This window comes from Diabrotica virgifera, chromosome 7 (genome assembly GCF_917563875.1).
Source record: "Diabrotica virgifera virgifera chromosome 7, PGI_DIABVI_V3a".
In the NCBI taxonomy this organism is placed as follows: domain Eukaryota; kingdom Metazoa; phylum Arthropoda; class Insecta; order Coleoptera; family Chrysomelidae; genus Diabrotica; species Diabrotica virgifera.
This window is the reverse complement of record NC_065449.1, coordinates 93035909-93055893: the sequence shown is the minus strand read 5'-3', so window position 1 is coordinate 93055893 and position 19985 is coordinate 93035909. Positions and strand designations below refer to the sequence as shown.

Below are 19985 nucleotides of genomic sequence, written 5' to 3'. Positions count from 1 at the left end.
ACCGCCTCGCGCAACTGATCATCCAGGATAAAGGCCGATTCATGTTAGGACGGGGCGTACACGATACGTTCCGTAGAACAATAGAAAGCGCACGTGCCCCGGCTCTCCCCGGTGTTACCGCGTTTCGTTGTAAAACCAATAAAGTTAGCCAATGCTTTTCATATCAGACGATTCCTTAACGTGTCCCATAAACCGCCGTGTCGTCCACGTCCCCGTTTTAACATAAATCAGCCTTAAAATTGAAGAAAAACGGGGTCCCGGTAGGCGCCAGATTTCTTGGCTTAGAAATATCAGAGACTGGACCGGCCTTGATTCAACATATGTTTAAAAGAAGAGGTTTGTGAGTTATTTGCTGAGACTTTTTCCACTGCTTTTACAGTTGACACGGATGCTGCGTTTTCAGGTTTGCCCACTACTGATAGAATAATGGAGAGTTTATCAACAATTGACATCTCTACTGAATTGGTTAGAGAGGTATTATGTTCTTTAAAGACTACTGCGTCTCCTGGATCGGAAAATATTTCACCATTGTTATATCATAATTGTGCAGATAGTTTAGCGCCTCCAATGGCAGCTTTATTGGCCAAATCTTTGAAAAAAAAATTCAATACCAGCTTCATGGAAATCTGGTATAGTAACACCGATATATAAAAGTGGAAATAAACTCCTTTCGTCTAATTATCGCCCAGTAACAGTTCCACCAACATCAGTTAAAATAATGGAAAAATTAATAGCTAATAAATTAATATCCTTTTGGTTAGAGCATAATGTTATTCCAGTCTCTCAACACGGATTTCTGCCGAACCGTTCTGTAATTAGCAACCTTCTTCACTCTCTTAATGAATGGACTTTATCTTTGGACCGATATGAACCGATTGACATTATTTATATAGATTTTTCCCGTGCATTTGATAAGGTACTCATACAAAAATTAATGCTGAAGCTAGAACATTACGGCGTGCGTGGTGAGTTGCTATTGTGGTTAGAAAACTTCCTTTCTGAAAGAACTTTTTCGGTCAAAGTGGAAAATGACTGCAGTGTTCCACGTGCGGTAGCCAGTGGTGTCCCTCAGGGATCAATATTAGGGCCTATTCTGTTTTTGTTGTACGTATCTGATTTAACGTGCGGATGGCAGTCAAAATCAGTTTCATATGCCGACGATTTAAAGTTATATTACTGTCCCGATATTGTTAATGCTCTTCAGAGTGACCTTAATCAGCTATCAGAATGGAGCATGAAATGGGCTATTCCAATAAATTCGTGTAAGTGTTGTGTTGTTCAATGTGGATATAATAATCCACATATAACATATTTTTTGGATGGAGTTCCTCTGAAATCGGTACAGGAAGTTAATGATTTGGGCGTTACGGTCAACCAAACGTTAAGTTGATCTACTCAAACAGCAAAAGTAGTCGGTAAAGCTAACTCTGCTTTATACCTCATATCAAAAGCTTTTCCTAGAATGTCTCCAGACTTGTTTTTGAAACTCTATAAAAGTTATGTCAGACCTCACCTGGAATTTGCGGTATCTGTTTGGTCACCTCATTTACAAAGAGATATTAATTTATTAGAAGGAGTACAACGAAGAGCTACTAAGCTACCTTTTAATTATGCAAGATTAAGCTATGAAACTCGATTAAGAAAGCTTAAGTTGTCTCCATTGACTCATAGAAGAGAGAGAGGTGATTTAATATCTACTTACAGAATTCTTAGGGGAGAATTTTGGGGAACATCGAATTTTTTTAATATCAGCGAAGATGCTAGACTACGAGGTCATCACTATAAATTGAAAAAGGAACATTTTAAAACTACTGTAAGGCAAAACTTTTTGGTAAATCGAGTTTTTGATAAATGGAACAGTTTAAGTGATGACATCGTAGGGGCTATTAGCTTAAATAGTTTCAAAAACAGGTTTGATGAGAACTAACTGGACATTGTATGTGTAATGTTAGCAATTTTTGTTAAAATAGTTGTAAAATATAAGGATATATTTTATGTTTTTTTTATGAGAAAAAAATTTGTAATTTTTAGGTATACTTACTTTCTAATTTTTGTATCTTTTTTAATTTGCTATTGTTGTAACAACTTTTATTATTTATGTTATATTATTTAGTTTAAGACCTACAATTATTTTTGTACTTTGAGCCATATAAGCTCTGCTTTGGCTCGATATTATTGTATAATAATAAAAATAATAAATAATAATAACATCTTCGTTTAGACTCACATTCGACAGAGACTGATTTGTTAGTGTAGTCGCTACCCTCTACTAACAGAGACAGCACCACCAGAAGAAGATTTAAGTCGTAAATCATTAAAGGGGTTAATTATAATTTAAAATATAATAACTTACTCTTTGGCGTACTTTCGAACGCTATTCTGGCACTCTGTCTGACGCCAACTTGATCAGAATTATCTTCATCCATAACGGCTTGAACTGCTACCTTCAAATAACCTCTTACATCACCCTTCTCACTGACGATTGCTACTTTATGGATGAGTGTAATGGGATAGAGTAGATTACTGAGGTAAACGAAACCTCTGCCTACCATTCTAAACCAAGGAAATCTGTCGTAAAACGGATCTCCGCCAGTTAAAGATTCGACGTTGTAGTCTGGAGATGTAGGAGACATTTCGGCTTCGTTATGATACATTTCGCGCATTAATTCAAGACGTTGCCTGAAAAATAGGAATACTAATTAAATTGTTCTAAACTTACGTGCATAGAAATCGGCCCACTTTAAACTTTTGACTTTAACTAGATTTATTTCTAAAACTAATTACTTCCACCAAAAAGGGATATATTTGAAAGATAATTTAATAGACTTTAATATGAGTATAAATTTGTCATGGATTGCTTATCATTTATATGCGTAGCAACCGGTAAATATAGAAAAGTTTTTATTTGATTTTTATAACGATAATAAGAAATTTGTCAACATTTGTTATGATCTTTGCAATTTGCAACTCACAATTGTATATTGTTTGCTTTTCATCAGTAATTAGTGTTCTCGTATTTAGGTGTGTGTAAGTTTAATGGACACTAAACCAGAGAAAGCCGCCCAAGTTATTGCATTAAAAGACAATGCACTTAGCCAGCGAGCTAAGGATAAGCATACAACTGGATATAACACTCGCCGTGGTTCGAGAGTGTCCCAACGTTATGAGGAGACTCGATCCTTTCGTAGATGACCTGGACCAAGTAGAAAGCAACAATTGCTCGTGATGATTGCTTTATTGTGTCAACAATATTAAGATCGTCACCTTAATGTCGTTCAAGTGCAAAAACAGCTCCGTGAAGTAAGAGAAATGGATATTAGTCAGTGGAGAGTAAGACGAAGACTGGAGGAAAATAATCTGACTCCTCGAGTATCTGCAATTGGTCAAAAACTTACTGCAGCACATTGTCAAGCACGAGTGCATTTTGCACAGGATCATCTGAACTGGACGTTGGAATAATGGGGATCTGTTCTGTTCTCAGCTGCATTGACGAGCTGAGTCCTTATGGAAGTGATTCCTGCATGATCTAGGGTGCAATTTCTATGGGGGTACGAACCGACCTTGTTTTCATTCGTAGGGTAACCGTCTTCACGAGCGAGGAAATTTAACGGGTGAAATTTAACATCAAGAAGATTTTAGCAATGCATGTGGTACCTTACGTTGACTACATTGGAGACGAATTTATTTTTAGGCAGGACAATGCAATGCCACATACCTAAAAAATTGTGCAAGATTACATTACTAAAGTCGGTTTTCTTGTCATGGAATGGCCAGCGTGCATAGAACATTTATGGGATGAGCTAAAAAAAAATGACGAAGTAGTTTTCAATCCTAATGGTAAATTATTAATATTGAAAATATTAAAAATATTACTAAAAGATTTTTAAATTGAAAACTTATTGGTACACTTTCCTGGTGACACCTCCAAGACTTCTACAATTTGCAAGTCAAATGGATGCTGCAGTGAAGACGAGAGGGAAGGAATTCTACACTATGCAATTCACATCCCCCGTCTGCAGCTGGTAAAGTTCCAACGGAAAAATGCACCTAGTTACTCTACGGAGTAATACGACTATAAAATAAAATGTATACCATTTTTATTCAGTTGCAATGCGAAGGCAAAACAATCTTACTTTTCAATTAGAATACGGAGTGCAGTCCAGTCCATTGGAGCCTTCATCGGAAAGAACGTAGGCACTGTTCTCCATATTTTAACTGATTCGCATCGAGAGGTTTTCCCACCCATTGCAACTGAAGTGATGATAGTAGGTGGCTAGCGCCATCTGGCATTGAAAGACGAAGTAGTTTTCAATCCTAATAGTAAATTATTAATATTGAAAATATTAAAAATATTACTAAAAGATTTTTAAATTGAAAACTTATTGATACACTTTCCTGGTGACACCTCCAAGACTTCTACAATTTGCAAGTCAAATGGATGCTGCAGTGAAGACGAGAGGGAAGGAATTCTACACTATGCAATTCACATCCCCCGTCTGCAGCTGGTAAAGTTCCAACGGAAAAATGCACCTAGTTACTCTACGGAGTAATACGACTATAAAATAATTTATTTTCTAAAAAAATGAATTCGAGCTAGACTTCATACCCCAAACTCGATCCCAGAGCTTATTGTCACAATAGGAGAAGAGTGGCCACTAGAAACAATAGCGAACTTGATTAGACCTATGCTTAATCGTATCAGAGTAGTTATTAATGCTAGAGGAGGTCATACGAATTATTAAAGCATTAAAATTGTTAAATTTTTAATTGTCAACTACCCTTCTTGTGTTAGCAGTAAAAAAAGTTAATTTGCTTGATGCAGTCTTCTTCTTCTTCTTCTTCATGTACCATGTCCTTTCAGAACGTTGGTTACCATCATAGCTATCTTAATTGTATTCACTGCCACCCTAAATAGCATGCTTAGCACCCTAATAGATGCAGTCAGTCAAAGTCAATTAAATTATCTTTCAAAAAGTATATCCCTTTTTTTCATCCAAGTGAGAGTTTCTAAAAAAATAGTTAAAGTCAAAAATTTAAGTGGGCCGATTTCTATGCACTTCAGTTTATATTATTTTAATTTTTGGAGTATGGGGTGAAAAGGTTGGTGCCACCATGATAAAAATAAGCCATAAAATAACTTGGTGAAATTAAAATACATAGCAATACTTTAAGAAGCATATTACGTGATAAAATAGCAGGTAAAAATTCAAGATGAACGTAAATACGTAAAACATGTACGATAATTGTTTAATCTTACACAAATTAAATCCTATATAAAAATGTGTTTAAGAAGACATGTGCCAAATAATAACACACAACATCGTGAGGTGTTCTACATTTTTCACATAAATTTTAAAAATATACACATATAAAAATTGTGATAGGGATAGATACTCTGTGATTCCGATGGGAAGCAGACGTATACTAAATAAATTTAGTGCCCCTGACTAAGCGAGCTTCTTAATCTCTTGCAATTCCTAACCAGGATCCTGGAGCCTGGAACTAAATCATAGCACCACCTTATCCACATTTAAAGTGCTCTACATCACTCACCACCTGCCAACTCACATAGGTGTGATAGGTAGTATCCGACATTCGACAGTTCGAAAATTTGCGTTTATTTTGTTAGCAACTAGATGAGGCGAAGAAATGAGGGTTATAAGAATCTCCGACAACTATTGCAAGAGTAGGACTATGTAGCTTATAAAGTGGGATATTATTGGTCCTCCTCCTCTGTCGTTTCTCCTTCGTAAAGAAGTAGTGACATCATGTAATTTGATTGACTATTTCTGTTCAATTATCTTTCTCCTGTGCGTGTTGTTTTACTTCGGAGAATGAGTAACTTGTCATGTCATTTATTTGACCAGACCATGATACTGGATATCTTCATCCTGGACCTTTTGTCCGGTATTTTGTCCTTCTACTATCATTTGTTCCATCCTTTCTCTTCTTCTAGTTATACATCCAAAACATCTCAGTATATTTTGGATCACAGTTGTGGTGATATGATATATTTATGATCGAACAAGGAGTAATTTTGTGCTTTTTATAAGGTCAGCATTCTTCCATATTTTTGGGAGTTTGATTGTTACCAATCTGGCCATTGTGATGTGTCGACGGATCTCATCTTCGCACCCTCTACTGTTAAAGGACATAGATAAATTTCGCGCATTAATTTAAGTGATGACGGAGCCTAAGTAACTAAATTGTCTGATCACTTCGTAACCTGCCATGTTTCATATTATTGGTATTGGTGAGGAAAGAATAAAAGACTAAGGCCAGGCAACGTTAAGATCAGTCTGTTATGATCCATCTGTTTTACTATGTAGAAACTGAAAATAATTACAGTAGGCTGAGTGAACTTTATTTAACACAGTCAAATTAATATAAGCACTGTTGAAATAACGAAGGAAATATTAGAGTAACCAGCATTATTCTACAAAGTTACTGAAATGGATTATACGAGGAAAAGTTCAGGAAAAAAGTGGCGGGAGACGTCATAGCCTGGCTGAAGAATATAAGAACATGGTTTCGTCGTGGTATTGTCCACCATGAGGATCTTAAAAGAAGCAATAAATAAAACTATTAATATAGGAGAGACAATTAAAAAAGAAAGATAATGCTTACCAACATTCAGTAACGGATATGCACTAGAAGAAAATTAAAAGGAAATTATTTAATATCTTTAATGATAACCTCTTCTTCTTTTTCTTCGTACTCATTTACTTGCGTCCGAGGATAGTGCCATATGATGTATATTTTTTATATGTGAAGTATTTGATGACATTGAATATGGACATCTTTCATAATGTTCTTCTAAATTGTTTTGATTAGTCGCCTACTGACTATGTGTTGAAGTGGCTCTTGAGTTTTTTACGTTTCCGGTTAATGCTTACTTAAATATCTTGAATTTACTGACATACACAATAGCATTTTTACTGAAGAGAAAACGAATAAGGTAAAAAAGTATCGTAATTACATGTACAGAAATACAACACATTTGTATCTAAATTATTACTTTTATTAATTACTTATTCTATTCTCGAAGGTTATATGTAAGAGGTATTGTAATAAAATTTGTATACATTGAATGTGGTGTTTTTATATATTTAATATTTAATAGTTTGGGCTTCCAAAATCTTTTTCCTGCAGAGTTTTTGTATAATTTAAAAGAAAGAAATAGAGATGATGAAATTGATTGAAGGAATGATCAAGAAAATGTATGGACCTAACGTCAAAAATTGTTTGGAAATTTACTTCAATACTTGAAGATTCTTAATTTCTAACGAAACTTTTTATAGGATAGTCTCATCAACACAATAAACGAAGAAGTTATTTGAAGAAGTTGATTGGTATTTTATCTTCAAATCAGGTCGGACACAGATCTTCAACTTATAAGATGACCAAAAAGGAAGCAAAAGTACCAGCAGCAAAAAGATAAAGTAGAAGCGTATACAAATCTATACGATCCACTTGATACCAGGGAGGGACAAGCACACTAGGTAATACAAAATAGCCAAACATAGAACAAAGAAAGCAAAATATTTTAGTAAGATTAGATATATTCGAGATCGAAACAATAAAATGCTAGCTCACGAAAATGATGTCAAAAAACTATGAAACAATTACTTTGACAGTATATTAAATAAAGAATTTGACAGAAAACCAGTCGAGCTAATTGAGACAGTAAGAGTAACGGTCATCAAAATAACAAACGGCAAGGTCTTCAAGTATTTAAAAAAATAAAGAAGGGTAAAGCAGTAAAGCATCTGTCTGAACCAGATGATATCCTAGGAAAATTGTGGACAGCTTTAGGATATACAGGAACAAGTTATCTAACAGAATAGTTTCTCAAATAGAATTATGGAAGTGAGACAAATGCCAGACGAATACAGAAGCAGTGTATTAGTAGCTGTTTACAAAAACAAAGGAGATATACAACAATGCACAAACTACAGGGCCATAAAAATACTTAGTCACAACATAAAAAAATGGGAGAGAGTAGTAGTTTTAAATGCCTAAAATCGGTATTACAGTGTGGTAGAAAAATAAGTGGAGATGCATGGAGAAGAGTTGGGTGGAAATGGATAAAGTGGAAGGACGAGAGAGGAGTGCTGTGTGACAGACATATTCTGATGAAATTGAAGGGAAAATTATATAAAACTGTCATAAGACCACTTATGATGTACGGAAATGAATGTATGTTGGACAGTTAAAAAGAAAGAGAAAAAAAAAACGTTCATGTGGTGGATGCTTAGATGGAAGGGTGGCGTGACAAAAAAGGAAAAACTTAAGAAGGAAAATAGAAAACTCGCGGTGTTCCTGGAATGGAGATTACCTACCCAAAAGAAAGAAGATTGGAGAAATGAAGCAGCAGATGGGTGATATGGCGCTCAATATTGGGATTCAGGCTCAATGATTTAACAACACAAAGAACAAATCTTGATAATTTAACTATTTTAGTTCAACAATGAACGAATCTAAAACCTTTTTTTTTTCTTATGCTATGTTTGATATATCATTAATTATTTTCATTGATATTAATCTATAGCTACGTTACTCTGTTACCTTATTGGAAAAAGAAATAAATGAGTATGCTCAAACGTATCAGAAGAAAGCGTAAAATATAAAAGCAAGTTATTTACATGAAACGAACCAATGAGGTGGTATAGAGTGGCACCAACCTCGAAGGTACTAAACGGTTTAGTGAGAAGCGTGACAGTGACGGTGACGGTGGGCATTGCACGATACACCGCAGCAGAGTTGACACAGGAGGCATCGGTTCATCAGGGCTGTCTATCGTCGAGACTTCTTCGTTATACACAAGACGCATTAACTCCAATCTTTGACTTCATGATGAAAAAGTTGAAATAAATAAAAGTCAAACAAAATATTTTCTGGTGTGCCTAGTTGTTGTGTGCGTGTTGATGAGGAAAATTAATGTTTGAATCGAAGCAATGCCTTGTGAATGAGGATTATTGATTATATTATAGATAAGGGAGTTCTTACATATCTATTTGAATAAAAGTGTGTTAATAAATAATAAATTAGTTTTTACAACAACAAGCGTCACGCTGCGCGGCGAAAGTCTTCCTCACCAACTATTTCCTGAATAGTAAAACTTATATTTATAAATTTTATGATTACTGAACTTGTTTATAGTTTTTATGATATTATAGTGTCGTAATTATTAAAAATGGGGGACATGCTCTATTCTGAAAGACAACTTTAAATGAAATGATGTGGTAAGTAATACTTCATATTTTGGAGATTTCTTTCTGATACTTCTTTTTGGGCATTTTCTTCGATATTGGTATGGATATAAAAGTGAGCCAGTCATTGAAAAACTCTCCAGTTAGGTAAATGGTGGGAAACTCTTTTGTTCTGTTAAATGGTGTTCAACAGGTTTTGTACGGGTTCGGTATAGTTTTTTAGAAAGTATTATTTTTACTGGGAGTAAGCCATACTTTTACTTTAAAATAAGTTTTGGTTCCTGAAGATGATTTTGAGTCGAAACTTTTTTCAACGATACTTTTTAGTTATTTTGATTAGAAAATAAAATGTAAATATTACTTCTTATGTAAAAAAATGGAACGCTTGTTTAAACAGAATAATTATAACTGTTTTCGAGAAAAATGCGTTTAAATAATTTCTAGTCTGAAAGGGGACTTCAAATATGATTTAATTTATGGAAAGTGTACTTTGGACTATCAGATAATTGTTTTTACCAACATATTTATACTGGGTTGGGCTAAAGAATGGAACCAAGCAAATATCTTTGAAACGAAAAGAACAATCTTTTTGAAACTTTGCATGCAAGTACAGTGACGCAAAACGCATCTGTTGCTATACTTTTTGTTACTAGTTCACTTCCGGTTTCACCGGAAATACCCTTAACTTATTTATTTTAAATGGGACACCCTGTATATTTTTGCAGATTTTGAAAGAACTTATTATTTTTAATTCATACATACCAAATTTAGAAGAAAAAAATAGTTAAAAAGTGTCTGTAGATAATTTTTTGTATTAAAAATAAACGAGTACTATTGTCCATATAATACTATAGACTAAAACTATTGTTGTATTTATTTGAATTTAGCATAGTAGGTAACTGTTACTGAACTAATTGACAGAAATAAGTTCTATTCAAAATGGTTCATTTAAGTGAAAGAGATCGCATTGAAATATTATATTGGTCATGGTGATCGTGTTAGAACTCATGACGAGGTGTGTAATATTTTTAATGAATTGAACGAAGTTATTAAACAAATATTGCAATTGATTTAGAGGAATCACCTCAAACTATCATTTTCAACATTTTAAATGATTTTTTTTTATTTTTATTATCGTTGGTCTAACGTAAATAAATTAACCTATTTTTTAACTGTAAAGAGATTTATTTCTTGTTTTAATAGTTTTTTCTTCCAAACTTGGTATTTATGAATTACAAATAAAAAGTTCTTTCAAAATCTGCAAAAATATACAGGGTGTCCCATTTAAAATAAATAAGTTAAGGGTATTTCCGGTGAAACCGGAAGTGAACTAGTAACAAAAAGTATAGCAACAGATGCGTTTTGCGTCACTGTACTTGCATGCAAAGTTTCAAAAATATTGGTCTTTTCGTTTCAAAGATATTTGCTTGGTTCCATTCTTTAGCCCAACTCTGTATATGTAGAGGGCGAACATCCAGCATTACCTTTCATTCTACAGTGCAACATTTTCCACATTTTGCAAAATGTCGATGACGTCATATTTTTGTCAAATGTAAATAAAAAATAAGTGAAGCGTAAAAAACTGTAAAGATAAATTAAATTTCGAGGGATTTCGACAAAAGCTGAATACAGAATACCAAATTCTTAGCGAAAGTTCACTTTTTTCCACATTCAAAATCTAGAGATTTGTTAAAAAATGTAAGAATATACGAAGTGATTTCAAACAATGTATTATTTTCCATATGATCTCATTTATAATACTTTTAAAAAATGGTGCCCGCCCGCCATTATTATGATTACCATACTAAAACATCATAAAAACTATGAACGGTTGCCTTAATTCAGCGCAAAAGATTATCAATTTAAGTTTCATATTCTAGAAAATATATGTGAAGCTTTAGATGCATACTGTATAATATATACTCATAATGAACTCTGATATCTAATATTTATCTATTATGGTTTGTTTTTAAACCAGGAGGAGTAAACTAAAAAGGCAGATTCACACCCAAGAAAGTAACTAAAAATATCACCAAATACATCTTCTTTTTTGGTTGATCATATCGTCCTTCGACGGTAATCCATATACATATATTATTATATTATACTAATACGTCCCTAAGAGTTCTAAAAATAACTGTTTTTTTTTATATAAAAGTAGACTAAATATCTAATAATTAAAGGAATAACGCAGAAAACGAGAAAACACAAAAAATCAACGATATAACTTAATTATCCTATGAAATGGCAGTATAGGGCTTTTCATCGATTGTCATTTGTTTCGAGCTTCTGTCATATGTTGTATAATCTGTGTATAATATTTATATACATGGATTATACGGCATGTGACAGGAGCTCGAAACAAATGACTGTGAATGAAAAGCCCTATTGTCAAAATTTCATAAATGTCAATTAGTGTCAAAATTTCGTAACAGTGGAGTAGAGTAAACTTGCCTGAGTTTGGACCAATTACAAACAAGAATTACTCCTCCCGGTTTAAAATCAGACCATAGAGTTAACATATTATTCTCGACAACGGTAATGTTTTATTCTGTTCCCCTTTCATCTTTCTATATTATTATGTTTACTTATTTTTTAAAGAATTTTATTTAATGTTTAATAGTATTTTTCTTGTCTTTAACAAATATTAATAATTTATGATGAAGTATAAACTGCTAGTATAAGTGGTATATTTTGTAAAATTATTAAAATGATGAAAATATTACCTTACTGGCAACCTCGACCACGTCTGTATCTGACAAAGGTTACCAGCCAATGTGATTCTCTACTCAGTACCAAGAGTTTTAATGATGATGATCTGATAGGACCGAAAACGTTTTGAAAATTGTAATCAGCTTGGATATTTTCATTATTTTAACCCATAACTATGCAAATATACCATTTACACTATAAGTTCTTATTTCATTCATAAAAGTTTTTCAACTATGGTATACCTACAGCCAGCAAAAGTTCAGCATATCTGCTCTTTTAAACTTTAAATCTTTCGTGTTGTGAAAATTGTTTAGTGTGCATTGTTTGGCAAAAAAGATACATGTAGAAAATTTACCGTAATTTATCTAAAGACCAATAGTGAGTAGCGCCATTTTTGATATCTTGTACTTCGACGGCAACTATGGTCCTCGGTATACTAATATCTTCATCTTGGTCGTAATCTATCATAGGTCGTAAATCAGCAGGAAGTGGAGAATACAAGGTGTCCGTAAGTAATGTAAACTGAAATTGAACCTGTGAAAGAAAATTCTTTATATAGCTGGTACATTCCAATTTCAAAATAGATTACAACAAAATTTATAATAATAAAAAATAAGTAACATTTGTTCTTTAGAGAGTAACTGCTTTTTTGGGATATTGTTACTCTTCTATATTACAGATATTCCACTTTAAAGATATCATGCTTCATCAAATATTATAAGCAACTGGATATATTGAAAGAAAGTACATAAAATAATTTTAATAGAAAAAATACATTCATAGTATAATAAAGCGTAACAACCATTCATTTTGTAACTGATTTCTCCATTACTGAAGGTTGGCGATAATTACAGCAAATTGCTTTCATCTTGAACTGTCCTTATTGATAAATGGGTGTCCATACCTGTGCAGTCTGTTACATTCTTCAACCACAAACATTTTCTTCTTCCTGGAGATCTTTTTCGTTCCATTTTCCGGCTTTTCTCACATGCGCCCTGCTCTTCCTAAAACTAGGCTTGTTGGGTTGTCTGCGTTCAGCGGTCGCCGGACTTCACCCCACCTCCAAGGAAGATTCTACGTCAAAATCCATTCATGTTGATAGGGATGTCCCTGTAAATGTGTTTCTAGATAACTTGTTTTTTATAATATTTAGGAGTTCTCTCTGTCCTCATCCTTTTTAGCACCTCATTGTTGGTCACGTGCTTTGTCCAATAGAGGACAAAGGTCCTCTATTGGACTTCCCAGGTCTTTAGCATCCTTCTAAAAATTCACATCTCAAACACTTCTATCCACCTCGTACTTGTAATTTCAAGAATTAATGTTTCCACTCCGTATAACAGTATGGAATAAATACAAATCTTTACAAATCGGTATCCAGTGACAAGACAAAAATTTATGTGAAAAGCGGACATCAATACAAGCTCGTAATTCGCTATGGTGGTCAAGATTGTTTGTTATCCAGCAACCAAGATCTTTGTGCAGGTTGTATCTGTTTGTTATAGATACGAATATTACTGTCGGCATTTGGTGTACTTGTAAAAACCATTACTTTTTTGTTTTATTTGTATTTTGAGGCCTACAGTATCTCCTTCCCTGGTGATGACATTTAGAGGTCGTTATTGGCCCTGGCCACTGTCTTAAAAAATGACCTTATCGTCTGCGTTTCTGAAATTGTTTACGTAATCTCCGTTTTTATACCTTATTCACTATTTTCGAGGGCATCTTGGAAAATATTTTCGGAATATACGTATTCAACGATAGTGAAGAAATTACACAGGCTTGATGAACTTCTTTTTTTATTGACATTTCTTTTGTCATACAGCGATGGTTTATATATTAATGTTGCGTTAAGGTTTCTATGTGTTCTGCATCTTTTACTCGATCAAACGCAAAATTGTTCTTTAACACATTGCGCGCCACGTCGCTCATATATAAGAGACACAGATGTTTTGCTAGGGGCCACGTGGCTCATTTTTGATATACACGTATGCCTAACTTTCATGTCCGTGGATATCAGTGACCCTGAGAGTAATATCCCGATTAAAGCGTGGCACGCAATGTGTTAAAATGTATAAAAGCAATGAAGTATGTACATACAAAAATGAATAACCATTTTCAATTTCGCTGCAAAACGAAAACACAGCCGAACCATATTCTAGTCCAATCAGAGAGTGCTGCAAGCACCCCTACCGGTTTCGAAACTTATTAGTCTCTCATCAGGAGGCACATATGCTGCTCTCCCTGATCCGACCAAAACAAACCCCGGCGTGCAGTCCCGGATTGCAACGAACGAAATGGCATAGATGCCCTAGCGGCAACTGCTAGCAAAAAAACTAAGTTTTCACTCTAATGGCATATAAAACAACATAATGCTATTCTACACCCCACCAGAATGAAAACAATGGGAACCTTCTCTGGTTACACCTCCGAGGCTTCTACAATTTGCAAGCCATACGGATGCTGAGACTAAGGAAGATGAGGGAATTCTACAATTTACAATTCACGTCCCATCTGCTCAGCGCGGTAAAGTTCCAACGAGAATGGTTCCCTTCATACTCCACACAGAGTAAATGTAAATCAAAAATGAATAACCATTTTCAATTTCGCTGCAAAACGAAAACACAGCCGAACCATATTCTAGTCCAATCAGAGAGTGCTGCAAGCACCCCTACCGGTTTCGAAACTTATTAGTCTCTCATCAGGAGGCACATATGCTGCTCTCCCTGATCCAACCAAAACAAACCCCAGCGTGCAGTCCCGGATTGCAACGAACGAAATGGCATAGATGCCCTAGCGGCAACTGCTAGCAAAAAGACTAAGTTTTCACTCTAATGGCAGATAAAACAACATAATGCTATTCTACACCCCACCAGAATGAAAACAATGGGAACCTTCTCTGGTTACACCTCCGAGGCTTCTACAATTTGCAAGCCATACGGATGCTGAGACTAAGGAAGATGGGGGAATTCTACAATTTACAATTCACGTCCCATCTGCTCAGCGCGGTAAAGTTCCAACGAGAATGGTTCCCTTCATACTCCACACAGAGTAAATGTTAATCAAAAATGAATAACCACTTTCAATTTCGCTGCAAAACGAAAACACAGCCGAACCATATTCTAGTCCAATCAGAGAGTTGCTGCAAGCACCCCTACCGGTTTCGAAACTTATTAGTCTCTCATCAGGAGGCACATATGCTGCTCTCCCTGATCCAACCAAAACAAACCCCAGCGTGCAGTCCCGGATTGCAACGAACGAAATGGCATAGTTCGTTGCAATCCGGGACTGCACGCTGGGGTTTGTTTTGGTTGGATCAGGGAGAGCAGCATATGTGCCTCCTGATGAGAGACTAATAAGTTTCGAAACCGGTAGGGGTGCTTGCAGCACTCTCTGATTGGACTAGAATATGGTTCGGCTGTGTTTTCGTTTTGCAGCGAAATTGTCAGGCCATGGAGTTGGGGTGTTTACATTGTAAAATGGCGTGCACCCTATCCTCTATGCTATGGCATGCTGGACGAGCCATACAGCCTGTAGTCAACACCCCGAAGTATGAGCGGGAATACAAAGTGTACTAATACTCATACGCTTATGAAACGCACCTGGCGGATCATAAGGGCCTTCACATTTTACTCTTTTTCAACTAGTCTTGAGTAAAATGTCTTTAATCTTTCCTATCGGCCTCTCTTGGCTACCTCTTGTTCTTCCGACCCCGAATGGCTATTAGGTTTCCGAGGGCAGACGGGTCACTATATTTCTTTCTACTACATACCTACTCTTCACCGAATGATTGCCGGTATAAGCAATCCCCCCACTTACTGACCAACGGCTTCGGGCGGATGAGTTAGTAAGTGGTAGGGCACTCTTTTGTCCTGAGACTGAGAAATCGGTCTCGAAGGCGGATGAACCCTACAGAATGGTCAACGGTATAAGGATGCAGAAGGCAACGGGAAACCACTGCATTAAAGACTCATGGAGTATCCCTAGAAATCGTCATGGCTTACAGAAATGACAATCAACAACCTACTAATCATGGTTCTCGGATGCCAAGATTCGGCAGGGGAAGAAACAACAGTAACGACAGGGCTTCCCAGGCCGTTAGTCAGCAAAATCCCTGTTCACTAAATATATACAAATCTACCTACAAAATCGCTACATGGAATGTAAGAAGTATGTATGAACCTGGGAAACTGAAGAATATACAGCAAGAGATGATGCGACTAGATATCGATATATTAGGAATAAGTGATACAAGATGGGTCAGCTCTGGCGAACTCAATACAGACAATGGACGAATCTATTACTCTGGAAGCAGCGACACCCAACACAGATATGGAGTTGCTATGATCCTCAGCGAAAAAGTAACGAGATCAGTAACAGGCTTCGTTCCGATGTCCGAAAGAATAATAATGTTGCAGTTATTGACAACCCATGGAAAAATGAACCTAATCCAGATTTATGCGCCAACTGCTGACAAAAATGAAGAAGAAATAGAAAACTTTTATAGCGAACTCCAGAAAACATTACATCTCACAGCATCTAGAGACATAACAGTGATCATGGGTGATTTCAACGCAAAAATTGGCGAAGGAAAATGCTATCCTAATGTAGGATCATATGGGCTTGGCGAACGAAACGACAGAAGAGATCGCCTAATAGAATTTTGCCAGGAGCATAATGTTATAGCCGCAAATACATTCTTTAAATTACCTAAGCGACGCCTGTATACATGGAAATCACCAGCTGACAAAGAGCACAAAATTGTCAGAAATCAAATTGACTACATCCTAATAAAGCACAGATATCGAAACTCAATTCAGGCAGTAAAGGCATATCCAGGAGCAGACGTATCCTCTGATCACAGTCTTCTTATTGCTAGGTTTCAACTTCAACTAAAAAAGACGCAAAAAAGCCGCAACAACAATAAACTTAACATACAGAAACTAAAGTCAGAAGAAACAAAAGAAAATCTGAAACACGAAATCAACACAAATCTAGACAGAAACCCAGGAAATAATTGCAACGTAGAACAGCAGTGGCAATTCTTCAAAACCTCTATATTAGAACCAAGTAAGAAAGTACTTACTACAACCAAATGTAAGAAAGAAGAATGGATGACGGAGGAAATTCTAGAGTTGATGAATGAAAGAAGAAAAAACAAAACCATTAATAAGACCCGCTATAAACAGCTTCAAAACCAAATAAGAAGAAAAATTAGGGAGGCTAAAGAAACCTACTTCTCTGAAAAATGTAAAGAAATAGAAGAACTGCAAAACACATATGACAACTTCAACCTACATAAAAAAGTCAAAGAACTAGCCGGAATAGGAAATAGAAGAACCTCAAATATATTGCTCGACAAAAATGGAAATATTATAATGGAGACAAAACGAAAACTGCGACGATGGAAAGAGTATATCGAGGAACTATTTCATGACCAGAGAGAAGCTAGTACATCCGTAGATAGCCAAACGGGAGATGTAGGCCCAGAGATAACCAAAGCAGAGGTTAGTCAGGCAATAAACTCTATGAAAACCAATAAATCTGCTGGTCCAGTTGAATTGCCTAGCGAGCTGATAAAGTTGGTCAACGAGAAATACCTGGACATAATAGTAGAACTGTTCAACGCTATCTATACTACAGGAATCATCCCTAGAGAAATGTTGACATCAGCCTTTGTGTGTTTGCCAAAGAAGGTGAATGCAAAAGAATGCAGTGACTACCGAACCATAAGCTTAATGTCACATACCTTGAAAATTCTATTGAAAATTATCCACGCCAGAATACACTCTAAACTGGAGCTGGATATTAGTGACACTCAATATGGGTTCCGCAATGGCATGGGTACCAGAGAGGCATTATTCTCCTTCAACGTGCTGACACAGAGATGTTTGGATGTTAACCATCCTCTTTACGTCTGTTTTATAGACTACAATAAGGCGTTTGATAAAGTAAAACATGATCGACTCATGGAAATCCTAAAAAATAAAAATCTAGATGAAAGAGATTTAATACTAATAACACACCTCTATTACAATCAGCGAGCAATAGTAAGAATTGAAAAAGAAACATCTGAAGAAATGGAAATAAAGAGAGGAGTCAGGCAAGGCTGCATACTATCACCTCTATTATTTAACGCTTATTCTGAAGAGGTAATGCGAGAAACTCTGGAAGATGAAACAGTCGGCATAAGAGTAAATGGAGTCTTAGTTAACAACATCAGATATGCAGATGATACAGTAATAATAGCCGATAGTTTACAACACCTGCAAAGACTCATGAGTAAAATAGTAAGGTGTAGTAGGGAGTACGGACTCTCTCTCAATATCAAAAAGACGAAGTTTATGAAAATTAGTAAAAACAACCATAATACTAACGAAATCTTGATAGTAGAGGGCCAGCAGATCGAAAGAGTAAAAAAGTACACTTACCTAGGAACACTTATAACAGAAAATAACGACTACACTGCAGAAATAAAAGTCAGAATCGAAAAAGCACGTTCTAATTTTATAAAAATGAAAAAGGTCCTATGTAGCAAAGATTTAACATTAGCTCTTAAAGTACGCCTAACAAAATGTTACGTCTACAGTGTTCTATACTATGGAGTGGAATCATGGACGTTAAATGTAGAGACAATGAGACGACTTAACGCCTTTGAAATGTGGACCTATAGAAAAATTATGAGGGTTTCCTGAGTAGATAGAGTTACAAACAATGAAGTACTGAGAAGAATAGGTAAAGAAAAGGAAGTTGAACTTACAATTAAAGAAAAGAAGCTACAGTATCTCGGACATGTGATGCGGGGCGAGAAGTATGGCATCCTACGACTCATAATGCAGGGAAAGATAGATGGCAGAAGAAGCATCGGAAGAAGACGAATTTCATGGTTGAAGAACCTGAGAGAGTGGTTTGAATGCAGCTCGAAACAACTATTTAGAGCTACTGCCTCAAAAATTAAAATAGCTATGATGATTGCCAACCTCCGTAGCGGAGATGGCACCTGAAGAAGAAGAAGCGAAATTGAAAATGGTTATTCATTTTTGATTTACATTTACTCTGTGTGGAGTATGAAGGGAACCATTCTCGTTGGAACTTTACCGCGCTGAGCAGATGGGACGTGAATTGTAAATTGTAGAATTCCCTCATCTTCCTTAGTCTCAGCATCCGTATGGTTTGCAAATTGTAGAAGCCTCGGAGGTGTAACCAGAGAAGGTTCCCATTGTTTTCATTCTGGTGGGGTGTAGAATAGCATTATGTTGTTTTATATGCCATTAGAGTGAAAACTTAGTCTTTTTTTATGTACATACAATATCTGCTAAATTGAATAGATAGATCATAAAAAGTGTAATAAACATCTATTGTAACAAAATCCCAAAAAGTGTTATTATTAACAAAGTATTTTGTAACAATTTTGTAATTTTACATAAAAGTGTAAATAAGAATTTATTTGAAATAGACTTATGATTTATGAACTTGTTACTATATATCGAGTAAAAAAATAATTATTTAGATACCTTTTTCTTTAATTCCACGGATATGGCGTTGGCTTCTTTTAAGAATATAGCATTACCCCAGAGATCATCTCTCAAAGAAGTAAACTGGTGATGTTTCCATTTCCTCCAAGCCAAAGCAGCAAGTTCGAACTCCTTTTCGGTCCAGTTGCATTCTGCGTCAAATAGAGGGTTCACTGCAAAAGCGCTCGTATATATTTTTAAAGCATTTTGTCCACTGACACAAAACTAAACGAGCACAAGCAGCAGTTCGAAAAACTAGAATGTTTCTTAGAAACCTAAGGTTATTTATCTAATAATAAAAACATGTAACATTCTGATATGCATACTACAGCTCTTCCAATCTAACTCTGCCGGTAGGATGGGCAGAACGACATAGTGCGATCATTATGTCAAATTGGTTATGTAGAGCTGGTTACAAATACTTTACAGTAAAGTATACTTTACAAATACATACAGTTTTTAACTTTGTATATTCTGTAATTCTTGAATAAAATTATAAAATTATTTATAATTTTATAAATCATAATCAGTCAATAAAAAACAAATTAAT

At 35.4% G+C, this 19985-nt stretch overlaps 1 protein-coding gene across 8 annotated transcripts in view; it reads right to left on the bottom strand.

Annotated features, from left to right (window-relative positions):
• Positions 1-19985, bottom strand: part of LOC114335103 (kinesin-like protein unc-104) — a 380719-nt gene that overhangs the window by 48567 nt on the left and 312167 nt on the right. For 5 of the 8 annotated variants that reach the window (XM_050655714.1, XM_050655713.1, XM_050655716.1 and 2 more), the window contains 3 exons: positions 19436-19608; positions 12280-12458; positions 2354-2679 (listed from right to left, as the gene is read on the bottom strand). In XM_050655714.1, coding sequence (XP_050511671.1) covers positions 2354-2679; positions 12280-12458; positions 19436-19608 — 678 coding nt within the window. Of the gene's footprint in view, positions 1-2353; positions 2680-8684; positions 8850-12279; positions 12459-19435; positions 19609-19985 lie in introns of all 8 variants that reach the window. The other 3 variants (XM_050655717.1, XM_050655719.1, XM_050655720.1) reach the window with 2 other exon arrangements.